A 16,542-nucleotide genomic window follows, 5' to 3' on the forward strand; every position below is an offset into this window, starting at 1 on the left:
GACAGTGACAAACACTGTGCCAGCGGTCCTCCTTCCTCGACGGCCCTGGGGACCCTCTCTGCTCCGTTCACCCATCCCCGCACGCCTGTCGCTGTGCCCGCTCCCAGCCCGGCCCGCCCGGGACCCCGCACCCGCTCCCTGCGGGGGCGGCCCCGCCGTGAGGGCGGGCGCTGCCGCCGCCGCTCGCCCTGCCCGCCGAGCCAGGAGAAGCCCCTCACCTCCCCTCCGGTCCCGGGGGAGGGGGCTGCTATCACGTGTGCTTCCTCCCCCATCTCTCTCTCCCTCTGCCTCCTCCTCCTCCCCCTCCGCGGCGGCGGCGGCGGCAGCAGCAGCCTCTCGGCTCCGCTCCCTTTGTTGCAGGCGGAGCGGCGGCGCTGCCGGGCGCCGCGCACAAAGGAGCGCGGCCGGGGCGAGGCGGCACCGCGGGGCGGGCGGGCGCGGACGGAGCGCGGCCCCGGCGGGGACAGCCCTGCCCGCGCCCCGGCGGCGGGGCGGCGGCGGCGGCAGCGGGTCGGTGCGGCCGCTGCGGCGGGGATGCTGAAGGTGCGCTCCGGCGCGGCGGAGAAAGGAAGGTCCCGCCCGGGCGGCGCCGCGGGCTCCGGTTGATGCTGCGGGCCTGCCGCCGCCATCCCGCTGCCGCCGGCGCTGCTCCTCGGCCGCCCCTCGCCATGCTGGGAGAGAGCCCGGCCGCCGCCCGGCCGCTCCTGCGGGCGGGACCCCCGCTGGCGCTCTGCTACACCTCGGCCCTCCTGGTGCTCGCCCTCTCCGCGCTGCCCGCCGGCCGCGCCTCTCATCCCTTGCCCGGCTCCGAGTGCCAGGGCGGCGGCAAGGGGAAAGGCATCAACTGCTCAGGTAATGCCCCGCCGGCTCCCGCCCCGCGCCCACCCCTGCGGGCAGCCCACGCGTGCACGTGGAGGGAGGGCTGAGCGCGGCGCCCCTGCTCCGCCCGGCCCGGCCCGCCGTGCCGCTGCGGGCGGCGGAAAACAAAGGAGCGGCGCCCGCCCCGGCCCCGGGTGCGGCGAGCCGACTGCCCGGCCGGCCGGGAGATGCCCCTCTCCGGGGCGCGGGGAGCCCCCTCTGCGAGGTCTCCCCGCCGAAGGGAAGGGCTTTGCCGCCGCCTCTCGGCTTTTGTTGCTGCCCGCTGCCCCCCGCCGCGGTGCCGGCAGGTGCGCGCCGGCCGCCCCGGGGGCTGCCCGCATCCCGCCCCCTCCTCCGCCGTCCTCCCCTCCCGCTGCCCCGTTCCTGCCGCTGGCAGGGGGTGCGAGCCGTGAGCGCAGCCCCTGATGGCTCACACGGGCTGTTTCTTGGCTCTCACTCTTGCTGTGAGCAGCCCAGCCACGGGGTAGCCTCTCTGCCCGTCCGTCTGCCGGCTGTCGTAGAGATTCACTCTGGGTGAGGTGTAGGCAGCAAAATACCCCGCGATGTGCTCAGAATAAGCTTTCTTGGTTTTTTTCCTGCTTTGGTTGCATGACATACATAATGTACATAATTTTGTGCTGGTGTTGTAAGGTTGCAATGTGTTTTGGCATGACAGCAGCACGTTTTCTTAGATCTTGAGGGATATGATGGTTTTGAAGTAGAACAAAGTAAATACATACAATATAAAGTTTACAGGTTTATGAAAGATTTTTTTTGTCTTCTAAAACTGCTATTTAGAAAAGGGAATTAATTTTTTCTTCTCTGAAAAATGTCTTTGGATGCCTCCTCCTGCCTTTTAAAATGATAGGTTTATTCCACTGCACGAATCGCCAGCGGGAGCTGTACAAAGTGCCTTCTCCAAGGTGATGAAGGTTTCTCTTCTCGCCCTGTGCACAGAGCACACATCCCCCCCCCCCCCCCCCCTTCCCCCTCTCCCATTGTCTTCAGAGGGATTGGAAGGCAATTTACGCGTTGGAAGGAACTCTCGGTACCTTCCAGGGTAAGGTCCCCAAACTGTACCAGAGATTTCAAGACATGAGTGAACGGAAGAGTGATCTTCCTGCCAATTACATTTTACAATACGGATAATGCTGCTAAAGCAGGCTATCAAATTCGCAGACCAGCAAACTGTGGCAGAATGGTCTCTCAATACAATAAATCTGCTACACATTCTTGAAATGCTCCTCTTCATTTTACCCAGTTTAGATATACACTGTGTTACTGTGTAACAGTACCACAATGCTGCTGTTTTGCCGCTGCTGCCTGACTTTTCATTCTGTTTGTAGGAATATGATGGTTATTTTTAAAGAGAGGTTAATAGGTTAATGTGTCACTGGCGTTAGCGGCTTACCCATCAGAGACATATGGGTCATTAGACCACGGCATGAGCATAAATCAGTGAGATTAAATATGGAAGGCTGCTGAAATGTATGAGGAAGTTTCTAAGATGCTGTGGAACACAGGGATGTCATTATTTAGAAACCGTCACAGAAAGAGGGCTTTCCAGCCTGGAATTAGAAAGCCGTATGCTATATTGAAGGCATTCAGCATGATTTGGTTCTACTAAAAATAGGCACAAGCAAATGTATGTGCTATATAGATACTTGTGGCAGGCACTCTTTTCAGGGTAATTCCAAAAATATGGAAGGAAAATTTTGTTGTAAATGCAGTAGTCAGATTCTGCTGTGTGTTAACTGTTTCATGCAAAATGGCAGGGTTTCAGTACTCAACTTTATTTTGAAAGAACTAACATTAACACACACTATCTGGGTCAGATTTTCCCCTCACTTACCTTTGCACAGCTTCATTAACTTTTACTGAAGGAGCTACTCCCTGAGAAAGATGAGTTTCCTGTATTTACACGTGGGACCAGTTGTTGGCATTAGCACCCTTCTCAGTGGACTGCTACGGTGTACATTGCTGTTTATACTGAAAGTTAAACTTGAGAGCACTACTACTACTTCTTCAAATGACTGGACTCTCTAAATTGCTTTCCATATTCAAAGAAGCAAAATGCTTCTCTTTCTTCTGCTCTTTTGCAAGTTTAATATGTGCATCAGTCTGACCTGCTGCCTTAACAGGTTTTTTGCACTTCTTGAGATGGTTCCTGGGCTGGTAACATTTTATCATTGTTAGATTATATAGCTACCCTTATTTATTTGTTATTTCTTTTCAGAAATGCTGAAGTCCTCTCCTTTATTGCTACAGAATATGCTGCTTAAGAAACAGTTTGCTGTAACAAAAGAACATTACAAGGTGGAGGACACAGGCAGACGACATTAAGATGGCTTTTTCAGCCTTGATTCTGCTCCTTTGGCACATGCCTTGCAGCTTGGCCTTTTGTTAAATTATGATATAATTGCATCATCCCTGGCCAAAGGAAGAACATTTGATAAAGTGATTAGAGCAGGAAACAGAGAATTAAGACGTATCTGGACTTAATTGACAATGTGGACTTGTGTGTGTTTGTTCATCTGTCAATCCATACTTTGCTAAGCTAATGAAATAAAATAACCCTGTTTTACTTGGAGTGGGGTAAAAACAAAATAGGTATTTCTTTCTGGAGAAGAGAGTCCTAGGTTGGTGTTTTGGAGATGTTATATTATTCCCAGTGCTACCTGTAGTCTTCTTCCCTGACATTCCCGATACTCCCTGACTGTCCAAGTGCTGGTGGTGTGATGCTGGGCTCGGGCTCTGGGGTATCTGTGTCCTTAGTAAGGGGGCTGGGCACTCAGGGGGTTATTGGGCATCCCGTGTGTGAAGGTGAGCACAAGGTGTAGTTCCTTCCTGAGCTCCTAACCTGACGGTGCTCTCCGGAGACACAAACTGCGCGTGGGCATCACCAGTTTCAGTGTTAGCCCGGTTGAATCTCTGGTGTGAGATGTGCTCCAGTCACCTGTGGAGCCACAGGGGTCGCGGTTGGATCATAACTGGCCAAAAGCTGCAGATGTGGGTGGAAGGTACACAGACTCAACAAGAGATATTGCTCAGTGCACTGGTATGGATGTGTGCACCCGGGATTTTAATTAACAGGGATGTGCCTGTGTTGTAAGCCTTTCAGTGTGCTGTTCCCTCGTGTGATAAAATAGACTTGCTAGGGATGATTCTATGCACCACCTATGAGTCTCACACACTATGTGCTGCCCCTGCTTTTCATAAGATCTTTTTGAGTGAAGTGAGTAAAATTAAGTTGTTTCAAGACAGCTTATTGAGGACTGAATGAGCAAGATGAGATCCTGTTTAAATGCGAATATGGTGCATTTGTTTCCATTGCTTTCTTAGATGCCTTCATGTCTGTCCTCCGGATCCTGTAGCAGGAATCCCCCAGTCTTACTATTGATGGACACCTATTATGGTGCTGTTGTAGCTGTTTTTCCTTAGGACAAGATGAGATCTAAATCTACTCCTCTCTGGTATGTCTACACTTGAGTTGAAGCCTTAAGATAATTAGTGAGTTGGCCAAAATGAGTTTTGTGTGCACTATTTCTCACTCTATTGTGTTGCCTGAAGCTTGAATCCAGGCTGTCCCTGCTGTAACAAGGGAGAGTGAACACAATCATGTAGCTCCCTTGGCCCAGTCCACGTGGCAGATGTGACCATGGATTTTGGAGGATATAAACCTCAGGCACTGCTGGTCTCTGGAGCTCAGCCGTGGTTTCTGCCTGGGCTCGGCGGGGGCTCTGTGAACCAGAATGAGATGTGGCCTCAAGACTGGCTTTCATCTGTGCTTATCAGCTAGAACAGACATATCCTTTGCGCTTTTTGCTCAAATTAAGTGGATGAGGGGTTTTGTTTGCTATATCATTCTAAGTTACACAGAGCAAAACCAATTTGTGCTAAAGATATGCAGCCATGTTGGTGAAAACATTAAGAGCAAGGGATGTAAGAGAGATACAGGTTCAGGTAAATTATCGTATTTTAAGAATTACATGTTGTTTTGTGTTTGTATAGTTCCACTTGATCTGAAATGGTAGACGGGACTAGAATAATTGGTTATTTTATCTAAGATACTATGAGTTATGTTCCTGTAAATGAATTATAACGGTCAGGCCAAATAAAATGTGATATGTGTTTGAGCCAATTGAACTTCTGAAGTAAATGATCTAAACTCAGTTGGGTTACATGTCACTTTGAGAAACTATCATAAGGCATGAATATAGATCAACTATATGTAAAAAGTAAAAGCAATTATTAAAAAGAGAAATTAAAACTCGGACAGTAGCATGCATATATTTGTTTCCCTTAAGTGTAATTGCCTAGACATGAAATGTCCTTGCAATACAGATTCTTATGCTGATTAAAGAGCCAAAAGGTAATTAAAGTAGAATTGAAAGTGTCAGAATAGCAGAAAATCATCTTGTAACAGGTGTCACTCCATCATTGTCACTAGTGGGAACTGGTAGTGTGATGGAGCAATTGAGGCTTGACTGAGGGGATTGGATTGAATCCAATTTCTTTATTGGTTTTTTGAAAAGAGGAAAAAAAAAGCTGTGTTTGTTGTGGAAAATACTGCTAAGGAAGCATTCTTTCTGTACCAAGATCTCTCGGATAATTCCTATTAAGGGGAAAACAAGAAGTCTGGTCCTTTTCTTCCTGTTGATGTAAGGATAAATATTTTATACTTGACAGTTTTCTTCTGGAGTTGACAGTAGACTGGATAAAGGGGAGAGTTGATATTTACTTGGACTAGAAAAAAAAGAAGCTGTGGCCAAGAACTTTGGATAGAGAGGTACAAATGCAGAGAATCTGACCGATATTGACAGGAGTCTGTACCCTTTTCCTCTAAAGAGATCATTACATTCCACCATTGATCCATCAGCTGAAAGCACTTGTGACTTTTCCAGCCTGTGGTCAGACTTTGGTGAGTGTCCCCAAAGCAGACAGTGGCAATAGTTCCCAGGGTAGCAGTAGCTGTAACATTTGTGAAAGGAAGAATGCTGAGCATCAGGAATGTTGAAAAAAGATCTATTCTTCTGACTCGAGACTCTTGCATATCCTCCTCATTGAGTCCTCACAGGTGCTGGAGAACAAGAGTGCAGATAGGGGACATGATGGTTATTACTGAGGTGGAAGCCTGTCTTTTTCTAAACGACTGTAATGCTCAGTAGAAAACCAAGGATATTCTTTGTAGAAGTACTCTAAAAAATGTTCTATCCCAAAAATAGCTTTAGATAATAAGAAAATGATAATTAAATACTATGCTGGAAACTAAATAGTCCCTTCTAATTGTCGTAGTTTATTCCTAGATTGTCTTGAAATTCTAACAATTTAGAAATACAGAGAAATAGAGGAAGAAATAGAAATAGAGTGTGGGAGAGTGGAGCTGTATTTTGTGGAACTCCTAAGTATGTAAGGAAGAGCTTTTTTCACTAAATCAGTTGATAATAAATTTTGTTTTAAGAAACCATTTCTTGGTCTTTTTTGTATGATATTTTTCTTCCACAAAAGGATAAGAAGTTACAGACAAAATCTGATTAGGAGTGAGCTCAGCAGTCAAAACTGTGATCTGATGAAATTAAAGTTTCCTGGAGAACCTGAAATCTGTTTATTTGTCTTGATGAACAGCTACAATGTATCTTTGGTTCTAATTTAGTTCACAGATGGCTTCAGGTGGATGTGAAAGCAGAATTATTTAATCTTGTATTATTAGGACAGTATCTAGTGGTGCCATTAGTTGCCATTAGGTGTCTAGGATTTATGGGTCATATGTTTTACTATTTGCCTGTTTATTTTAAAGGAGAAAAAAATTCCAGATTTCTTTTTCTCTTGAAGATTCCTGACAGGGAACTTCTGTGTTCTGGGGAGCAAGATGCCAGTGAAAGTCTTTGCTACAAGAGTACCTGAAAGACTTCAGTTCTCGCTGACCCGGTTACATCCCCAGACCTGCCTGGCTGGGAGCTGGTAGACAGATCAGGCTCTGCATGCATTTGCATATCTATTGATGTGAATTTCTCCATTTAAGAGAGCAATTTAATGTTACACTGATATCGGTGTTCAATTTCTTTTAAGTTGCTCTAAAACTGCCTCACTGGTCATAGTGTGGTTTGTGAGGAAGCAGTGTTTGACTAGCAAACTGGGATTTATTTTAGGGTAATTTAAATTCTCATTACAGTAGACAATTTGTAAGGACTGAAAAGGCAGGACTTTTCTGATAATAGATTATGTCTTACGGAAACAGTGTTTAAAGGATCTGGTTTGGAGTAAAATTAAACCCCTGTATTACCTCTCTTTTGAATTGGTATTATAAAAATGAATTTAGTTGCAGTTACAGTCTTGAAACACCCACATTATATAACTATGTTCAAGCTGGCAGGATCCTCATGCATGGTTCAAAAAGAGTGTTAATTAAGACCAGCAGGAAAACATGTAAAAATTAAAGGGAAGAAAATCTGGAACAACACAAAACTGTCAGTAATTTTTCTGAAGTGATCTGACTTGTCTTGGTAGGTGCTGGGTCTTCTCCACCTTTTCCTACCAGGCTGAGACCTCAGCGTGCTCCTGTGTCTCTTCAAATAGGAGCAAAACTCTCTGTACTTTTGTAAGATGCATAGACAGAGAGCAGCCGAAGAAGAGATCAGGTACAATGTCAACAGACCGACAAAAGGGTGTTTAGGACACGAAATGGTTCTTCTGAGGTCTTGTCTGGAGGCCAAAACTTCCTGAAATCTGGCTCTGCCGGGCTGCAAAGCTGTAGGCAGCCTCATTCCAGTTGCCTGGCTGGCTGGCAGGCAACAGCCGTGTTCTTGCAGGAAAGGCCCTGGGGCATCTCCTGTGCCTAACATGGGTCTCGTGGGATCCATGTGGAAGCAGATGGGGTGAATGGGGGCAGTCAGGCAAGCCAGAGAGTTGGAACTGTGCAAACTCTGGTTAATCTACCTCTGATTGCCACAGTGTGTTCGAGGGAACACAAAATGCACGTCCTTAGGGCCTCCAGCTGCTTTATCCCAGATTCAGCCCTGACTGTTTCTACCCAGCTTCAGGAGTCTGACACATGTCAGGGTTCACCTGTGGCTGGCAAAAAAATGCTGCTTTAGGAAGTGTTTTAACCAATCTCAGCTATTAACCGATGAGAGCACTGCAGGTGGTGAGGGAAGAAGGGACACAGCCCCCATGAAACGTGCTGTCACATCTGCTGGTCTATGGCTACAGAAAACCTCCTGTAAACATACATATTTCAGCAGTGGGTGACAAAGTGTCCTGTTGCTTAAGCCTGAAGTGTATGGAGGAGTTTGTTGTACCTCACAAGAGATTTACTTGCTTTCTTTCCTATTCACAGACACTTCACAAAGAATGAGTGTTTGGAGAAACATCTTTTGCAGAAGTGGCTCTGTTTTCTCTGAAATTTTGAACCAAACAAGATTCTTAGCCAGAGCAACACAAAAGCTTGAGAGACGGGATAGTTAAAGGTGTTCGTGCATGTGCCAGAAGTGTTTAGAATAGTATAGGCATTCAAAATGAATGAGTGCTTTTGAAAATTCAAGTTTTAATCCTTAAGGGTGCCCATAAAACACATGAACAAGTTATAAAATCTTTAGCTGGTTGGTGTAGACTGGTAAAACAGAGCTTTCAACAGGTATTTCCACAGAAAATTTGATAAAAAGTTGTGGCTGGATAGCAGTTTGTTGCTTTAAAAATTCAGGGAAGCATTGATCTAATGAAATGTTTACATTTTGCTAATTAGTATTGACTCTGATTGTGTGCTGCCTCTGCCTGTTCCCTCTGGGAGAGACAGAGGTCACTGTGTTGTGCCAAATGGGTTCTCCCGAGCAGCACAGAGCAGCAAAAGATCCTTAGACTAAAGAAAGGGGTGCCCTGTCCCCTCCCTGAGCAATATTGCCACGTGCAGTGGGGAGATGAATGATTCTTTTCCTGAAGCACCACCTCTCTCCCAGAGCTTTTTCTTCATCCTTCACCTCTCCCAGAATTTTGCTGAGACAATTCTGTGAGGCACAGTTCTTTCTTGCTGTCTTGATTGGAAGTATAATTTTATGGAAGTATCATTTCAAGGTTATAAAAGTGAAAATAAAACAGGCAGGCTCCTGTTGAGGTTGTAGAATTGTTTTCTCATATAAAACATGGGGTTGGGAAGGCAATTTATTTCCTTGTATTTCTATTCTGTTTTAACTGTAAAGGATGTCCTTTTCTTCACTTGTGCAGGTGTTTACACCTACAAAAGATGTCTTGGTGGAAACAGTTTAATGTGTTTGTAATGTGCAAAACTGGTTCTGTGCTGTAAGAAATACTCTTTTTCATGTAAGAAGCAAGTGGCTATGTTAGGAATGAAACAAAAATTTTGGCTAAAAAACCACAAAGAACAGATACCTTTTTTTTTTCTTCTTTTTTTTTTTTTTCTGCTCTTTGTTAAAACCTGTGTCTGCAATATGGAACAGTTATCCAGGTGAGAGAACACAATCTCCACATTTGCAAGTGATATTCATGCTGCTGACTGAACAAACAAAGAGCATCACTGGAACCAGGCTCCGAATTTGAGTGTTTTGGGTGATTTATCTACCAGATGGTAAATGCAGTCCAATGTAAAAAATTAGTCTGGGAGCAGGGAATCAATCATTCAGCGCACTGATCAGCAAAGGGATTTGGGTGTTATAGCAGAAAAATTAATGAGCTGGCAATCCACTGCAGAGCAGCATTAAAACAAAAGATACTACACTATAATAAAGAGTCCTCACTCAGAAGACAAAAGAGATGAACATCCTGCTTTATTAGACACTTGATAAACATAATCTAAAGCGGTGCATTATATACCAAGCCCCTTATATTATTCAAACATAATGACTCAAAAAATCAGTATTAAAATCTGGAGATCAGAGTTAATTTGGAAAAGTGAAGCTTTTCACTGCTTTCACAGTTCTTTCCCAAATACTTAGGTTTTTCTGTCACAGGAGTTACTTACTAGTATTCTGTATTATGGTAATAGATATTTCTGTTCTATTTAAAGTCACCCTACGGTGCATTCAGAATTACTTAATGAAAGATTACAAGATACCAGTACTAGCTTTATGACATAATTACATCTTTCTTTAAAAGTCTTGAAAATGTGTCCCTAGCCTCTTTCAGTTACTTCAGTTACTCTCTCTACAAGAGATCAGAATAGTTTTACCACCAAAAGCTCTTCATTACTTTTCTTTGATTTTCCTTGTGAAGCATTGAGTCTCTATCTAGAAAAGACTAAGAAAAGGTGGCTTCTGTCCTCATTTTCCACTTTTAAAATGTTTCTGTTGTGTTTTTAAATTTTTTTTGTAATTGTAAGGATTAGGTGCAGGATAGGCTGTTTGGGAAATGCCATGATGTACAGGCTGCTTATGTAGGGAGGAAGAGCAGCAGCAAGGTCTGGCCGTGCTGGTGTGGGGCCACTTGACGTGGAAAATCTGTCTTTTGGTCCCCTCTCCACCCTAAGGGATCAATGCATTTCTGTGACTGCAGGTAACTGAAAGAAATAGGTTGTAACATGTCTTTTCTACTGTGGAAAGCAACCAGAATCTGCTGTTATGTGTCCTCTGTGAGTAAATGCTTTTATTTCTGAAAAGAGTCAATGAGATAGGAGACCTTTGTGCTATATTGTCCTCCAATTTTGGTCTTTTCTTATTTGGTTTGGGGTTTTTTTTTCCCTCGATGGTGAGAATTGGTAGGTTGATAAACAGCTAACAAAGCACATTACAAAAATCTCATGTTGATCATGCATATCTAATAGTCAAATTGTCTTTCATTTTCTTAGTATTTCTTAGTATTTCTCCATGAATAACTTATTAAAAAAGATTTCTACAAACAGGGGAAGGGAGCTGATGGTCTGACTTCCTAAGCAGTAGAGCAAAGCCCGATACCTAAGGATTTTTTTCTAGAATTGCTAACCACTGATTAAAATCAAAGGCAGCTCCCGGATCATGATCCTTCTGAAAATCAGATTTCTCTTTCTTCAGAGTAAGGAGTAAGAAGCTGTAAATTTTAGTCTCATACAGCTCTACAGATTGGAGGTGTAGAAACAATGACAGCCCATCAGCTTGCAGCCAAAGCTGTGCCAAAGTCATGGGCTCAACTGCTTACATTTCTCCATGTTTATATCCACTTCAGCCTGGGTTTTCTCATGAACTGTACCTCCGTCAGTGTTTGTGTGTCCCCGCACTGAATTGTCCTTTTATTCCATTTCAGAGGCATGGGTGTGAGATAAAAGGCAGAATTCAGTCGTTTGCATATTCACCTGTAAGCTTGTTATGTTGTGTTGGTTTTTTTTTCTCCTGCTATATTTTTATGAAGATTTGTGCTGGCTGAATTTTTTTTCCTGCCATTTTGGGTGTGCTGTTAAAGACAGCTGACTGAGGCTGTGAATTGAGTGTGGCTGTGGCCCTGCATTCAAAGAGAAAACACAGATTAAATTCAGATTAGCAGCGACACAAGGTCTCCCAGTGCTCCAGCAGTGAGATGGTGCAGAGCAGGGATGGTAAAATGTCTGGTGCCCCTCCTCACCCCATCCCCCTGGCCTGACTGGCCGTGCCTGGCGGGAGGACGGGGTTCTGCTCTTTGCTCACTTGGCCAGCTGTCCCAACACCTGGCAAAGTCGAGATGTCCTTTGGCAGCATCTGGGCGAGGGCGGAATGACAGCAACGAGGCAAAGTTCCTTGATTCTCTGCTGTCCACCGGGTAGTGGCAGCTAATTTACGGCAATTAGGAAGTGTCCCCCAAGACCTGTGAGCTGGCGCCTGGTGTGTTTTGGCAGTGTCCGCTAGCTGCGCCCCCTGGCCCCGGAGCTGCCGGGAAGACAACTCCTGAGCTCTCTAATCCAGCCTTACATTTGCCGCGGGAATCCCCAGCAGGCAACCGTGAATAATTTCCACCTGCTTCGAGCTGTGGAAGCGGCATGATGGGAACAGGGAGAGATGGATGAATATATTGAAAAAAGAGGTGGCCTTCTGTCTGTCCCTTAGAAAAGGCTTGTTCCTGGCTCTGAAATGCTGAATGTCACAGATGCAGTCAGGTCCAGAGGCTTTGTCCAGCTTGCCGTGGTGGTGGCCTACAGAGATGCCATCAGCACTGAGCAAGCTGGACTTCCACCAGTTCTCCACAAACCTGGTGGCTCTTCCAGCCCTGTGCCAGCCATCATTGCCAGAGGTGATGAAACAGGACAGCATTCCTTGCTCTGTGTATGCCATGCTGTAGCCCGACTGTAAACTTCCAGCCCCTTAAAATCCTTTCCAGGCTGGCAAAGGGGCTTAGCAGGAGCTCTGGGAATTGTGTTTTTCCTGGTGTTTCAGTATGGATAAACAAGCAGGCTGAGAGGAATTATTAGCTATAGATTTATCTGACAAGAATGAATGCAGGAGAAAGATGTTATTTCAGTCAGCTGAGCAGTGATTTGGTTTTTTGAAGCATAACAGAGTTGTTAAAGTTTGAAAGGAAGGGAGCTGGCTGCTCAGGTTCTTCCTGGCTTCTGTAACTTACTGGATTTACCAGAACTCATTAAGAAACCTAAATGATCAACCAGGGGCTTGTTTGTTTGTTTTCTCCCTGTGACTTTTATGTGGCTGGTTATTTTGTTTCTTTTCCACTGGTTTTCTGACTGGTTAATTACAGTTTTCAAAACTATACCTAAATAGCATACTGTATGGGTGTTCAGAGGAGAGAGTTTCTGCAAACCTAATTATGCTCCAGCACCATTCATACTGCTAATGTTTCAGGGATATTACCCAGGAGTTAATTTATTTCCTTTTTCTGCATACAAAATAGGAATCTAATATTATTTTACAAAAGCTTATGTATTGTAAGAATGCACCACAATGTTTTTTTAGTTTATAGATCTGCTAAAGGATTTTTAATGAGAGTGACGTGCAAGAGGAAACTGAGGTTCTCATATTAATTTGGAAACTATGAGATCTAACTGTGACATTTTAATCTCTTACATGGAGAATACCCTCTTGTTGGAATTAACTTCTATTTAGTATTCTAAAAGTGAAAAGGTACTTAGTTTTTGTTGGATAACTCATGTTTAGGCAAGCCAGTGTTTCATTTCCTATATGTAGTGAAGTTCTGCAACTTGCAAGTAGCTGTTTCTTTCTGTTCCTGTAAATAGAACATTCCCACAAAAGAGCTGTCATATATGCTGACTGTCATGCTGACAGTGTGTCATCCCCACGGCTGGGGGAGAGCTGCCATGGCATCAGGCCTCCTTGGTCACTGTTTCTTCACTCAGCCCTATGTCCCATTTCTTTTTGATTGATCCCACCATACACTGTTTTCGAAACTCTGTCTTACCAACGGAATTAAAAACCTGGTTTAGAAAATATATTAAAGAGAAGATATATTAGGAACATTATTGTAAACATTCTTGCAATAGTTTTGCTCTTGAAATTTCTGTATTCAGAAATTACCCACCTTGGCAACATAATCAGTAACTTTTTTGTATATGTTTTGAAACATCTCTAAGACTTACACATGGGCCAGATTAATCTGAAAACTGCTTTACACTTTTTTTTTTTTTGGTGTTAGTTAGACTTTAAGTCTGGGTGAAAACTTGGATTTTTGGGAAATAGTGCATATGGATTATGGACTTAGATTTTTTAAAATAGAACTTGATATATTTAATGAACAGCTTCCACTGCTGTGAATTATTGCAACCCTGTTTGAATTGCTTTGAGGGAAAAAAAGCATCCAGACGATGAGAAATGCCCAATTAGTGAACATGTCTGGAAAATCTGATTTCAGAAACTTGTCTAGCATTGCACAAGAACATAAAAATTACATTTGCTCAAGTAACATTAATTCAGGAATCTTCTTGTTTCTGAGCACTTGATTTGTGCTTTTAATATGGCTTTGCTTAACACAAGTTTCTTCAGGAAAAAAAAAAAGAGAACAAACCTCCCTATTAACAACTAAGAAAAATACAGACATTTCTAAGGATGGACTGATTTTTAAGTGGCTTTGAGGAAAGCTAAGACCATTATATCCTGGCAAAGACCTCTTACTTGAATTAATGGCATAATGGGTACCACTGAAAGCAGTTCTCTATCAACCAGCCACCTCAAAAACAGACATAGAATTTTTCCACATACTTATCGGAAAGGAAAAACCTAGCAGCCCTGGGCTGTGTCTCCAGGCCTGGGATCCCATGTTTTCCAGTGGCTGTCTTTTTTCCATCCTTGCCCCTTCCACTCTGTGATTCCTCTCCTCTGGCTTTCCTGTGGTCTTCTTTCCACCAGTGCTGTACCTGCCACGTCTCTCTCCTTCACAGCCAGTTCTCAGCTTTGTACTTGGACTGTTTTCTGCTCTTGGGCAAGGAGACCACTGAGACCATATGAATGTGACAAGTAGGACAGATATAAAAGTTTGCCGGCACTGATTTTGAAAATGCTGAAGCCAGAGCTCACCTGAGACATCATTAAAAAAGAGTGCATGAAAGGTGGACCTGTGACCAGTTTTGCTGGTGGCGCATAACAGATAAACCTCTTATAGCAGCTTAAAACTTCAGATGGGTTGGATGTATTTTCACGTAGCAGAATAAAATGGTCTGAGCCTGGAAACTCATACCTCCTTCACTGCACTTCATATCTCAGCTCCTGAATGCAAACCTGCTCAAACGCAATAATGCAATAGCTACAATTTAGTCACTTAAAGAAAACCCAAACAACCAAACAAAACACTGTGAGTGCCACAGCTTCATTCTTAAAAACTACACAGCTGGAAATTTTCTATGAAAACAATGAGCCTGCACGCTATGAACAACTTAAAACTTGATCTTATGATGGAAAATGTTATACACCATTAACTAAAAGTACAGTTCCCAGCTCTGTGTATTATTGCAGCTTTAGCGTTAGAAGGTTGCATTAAAATCAAAGAGCTCCACATTAGCTTGAGCTGTTCAGAAGTTAGAAAATACCAACATTTTGAACTGTCAATAAGTCCAATAAGTCAAATATCCTTGTTTTCATGGGCATGTTTCTGAGATTCTTTCACAACTTATCCTACAGAAGCTCTGTGCAGCTTTTTTTTCTCAGGGTCAGTAAGATTGTCTTCTTGCTATGAAAGGGAAAATAATAGAAGTGAAACAACTATTTATTCTATGTATCTTAGAAGCATCAACTGAAGAATATCATTAGATGACGCTGAAAAAACTTTGCAGAGCAGGAAGGGAAAATTGTAGTTTAGTTTTGGGGAGTGGGTTTGTCTTGATTTTTGACTGTGACAAAAATCCCCCTTCAAAGAATGCTTTTATGAGAGAGGGTATTGAAAGTTGACCTTGCCAAGGGTTTCACCTACTTCAGCCTTCAATGCACCCTGCTCTCAACTGGCTTTTTAGCACCAGCTAAAAAGTGGAGAACCCTAGAGCAGCAAATAGTGGATTTTTTTTAAATTAGTGTTATTTCTTGGTTCTTAGTGTCACCATCCAAGGAGCTGTTCAAGAAATAACTCGACATGGCACTTTGTACCAAGCTCTAGTTGACAACCTGGAGATTGGACAAAGTTTGGACTTGATGACCTTGGAGGCCTTTTCCAACCGAAATGATTCTGTGATTTTGTGATTCTGTGATTTTGTGATTCTGTCACCAGTACCAGATGTGACAAGACCATGAAGTGGAGAGCAGGAAGGGATTGCAAGGAGATAGGAGTCGTTGTCCCTGTTGGCACCAGCAAGCTGCCTGCAAACTGTACCTTTGCTGCACCTGGAGAAGGTCCTGGGGCAGGAATTCCAATGCTTCACTGCCCAGCTGGTAGGGCAGCATGAACTTCAGAGGTCAACCAAATAGGAGGATAAAACCTTTAGGAAACAGTTTTTACCTCTGCTTGACTAAAGGTGCATACATGCATTTTACATATGGATTAACTTTAGGAGTGGGTTCTTGGTATTTCCCCCCTTAGTGAAATTTGAATGTCTCCCTAGCTTGAACAGACCTCATTACAGACATAAATACATCTTATGTCACAGATTTTCATCACTACACTGAAATAATGAATTTCAGTATTTATCTTTCTGCAAAATGGGCAGAAATCTTGTGGAATAGAGAAGTCTCTCAGAAAGAAAGAGTTTATTCACTTTTTTGGAGCCTTGCATAGCCAGCATAGAAGCACTGCTTATGATTCATTTTCTTGTTTAATTTGCCTTGTTCTTCATGTTACACTTCACTAAATATATTTACTTTTATTCCTGTCATTACACATGACAGAATCTATCTGCACAAAAGGAATTTTAACTGCGAGAAAGGTTTTATAGACACAGAGTGAAACAGCAAAAGATGAGGTAGGAATCTAACGCAAGGTGTTAAGCACTGTTGTTCCCAAAATTCAGGAGCAATTAAACTTTTTATTCCGCTAAAAAATGTGAAATCTGTAAAGTAATATGGCAGCATAATGGGAAACATCTCTTAATGGGCTTGTGCAGTTATTGCAAGTTAAAAGCAGTTGCATGTTCAGCTAACAAAATATGGGGAATGCATTTTCATTAAATGTCAGTGATAATGCAGTCACAAGCACAACAATATACATAAGCCTCACAGAGCTATTAAATTTGTTGTGTTTTCTAGGAGGAGCAAGAAAACAAGACACTGCTATAGGGAAAAAAAAACCCCACAGGATTAATCCAAGAAAGCACGGCAGCTAAAAAAGAAGAGCAACTGAGTTCAC

General features: G+C 43.5%; 1 protein-coding gene across 1 annotated transcript in view; it reads left to right on the plus strand.

The window, feature by feature from the left end:
• Nucleotides 1-375: 375 nt before the first annotated feature.
• Nucleotides 376-16,542, plus strand: part of TMEFF1 (transmembrane protein with EGF like and two follistatin like domains 1) — a 113,951-nt gene continuing 97,784 nt past the window's right edge. Inside the window, exon 1 of the mRNA XM_038127310.1 lies at nucleotides 376-852. Coding sequence (XP_037983238.1) covers nucleotides 606-852 — 247 coding nt within the window. The 5' untranslated portion in view covers nucleotides 376-605. The remainder of the gene's footprint in view (nucleotides 853-16,542) is intronic.

This window comes from Motacilla alba, chromosome 2, assembly GCF_015832195.1.
Source record: "Motacilla alba alba isolate MOTALB_02 chromosome 2, Motacilla_alba_V1.0_pri, whole genome shotgun sequence".
Classification (NCBI taxonomy): domain Eukaryota; kingdom Metazoa; phylum Chordata; class Aves; order Passeriformes; family Motacillidae; genus Motacilla; species Motacilla alba.